We start from the raw sequence: 555 nt of genomic DNA, 5'->3' as shown, positions 1-555 counted from the left end.
GCATCGTGCCTCGGGCCTCCCGCAGCAGCGCCTCTGCCTTCTCCCTCCGCGGGACAGCTGCAGACCTGCCTGCTCCCCCGCCCTCTTCTCCTGCTTGCGTGTGAGGTAAACGCGGCGTGTGGTGCCTACGCTGCCGTTGCGTTTCAGGTGAGGGAGGGGGGGAAGAGAAAGAGAGCGGGGAGGCACTCACTCCCCCTCCCTCCTCAGCGCCTCGCCGGCGGCCCCGGCGCGGAACCCGCCCGCTGCTTTGCATCTCTTCTCCCGGCGAAGTTAAACAGCCCCTTTCCCAAAATGGGCTGCACGCTGAGCGCCGAGGACAAGGCAGCGGTGGAGAGGAGCAAGATGATCGACAGGAACCTGCGGGAGGATGGCGAGAAGGCGGCCAGGGAAGTCAAGCTGCTCCTCTTAGGTAAGGGCTCCCGTGAAATAATGCCCCCCTCCCCCCAAAGCCCTGGGGTGAGGTGCCCGCTCGCCTCCCACCCGAGGTGAGGGTCCCTGTGTAGGCGAGGGCGAGGCGGGGGGGGGCCCCCCCGGGCCAGCGGGGCGGCCGCGGGG

The 555-nt window shown here is 69.0% G+C and overlaps 1 protein-coding gene across 1 annotated transcript in view; it reads left to right on the top strand.

Annotated features, from left to right (window-relative positions):
* The first annotated feature begins 195 nt into the window (after window positions 1-195).
* GNAI1 (guanine nucleotide binding protein (G protein), alpha inhibiting activity polypeptide 1) overlaps window positions 196-555 on the top strand; it is a 30568-nt gene continuing 30208 nt past the window's right edge. The window contains exon 1 of the mRNA XM_010001789.1: window positions 196-409. Coding sequence (XP_010000091.1) covers window positions 292-409 — 118 coding nt within the window. The 5' untranslated portion in view covers window positions 196-291. The remainder of the gene's footprint in view (window positions 410-555) is intronic.

The sequence above is a fragment of the Chaetura pelagica genome, unplaced genomic scaffold, assembly GCF_000747805.2.
Source record: "Chaetura pelagica isolate M959 unplaced genomic scaffold, ChaPel_1.0 scaffold137, whole genome shotgun sequence".
Classification (NCBI taxonomy): Eukaryota; Metazoa; Chordata; class Aves; order Apodiformes; family Apodidae; genus Chaetura; species Chaetura pelagica.
Note: the sequence above shows the minus strand (reverse complement) of the source record. Positions and strands in the feature narration are given on the sequence as shown.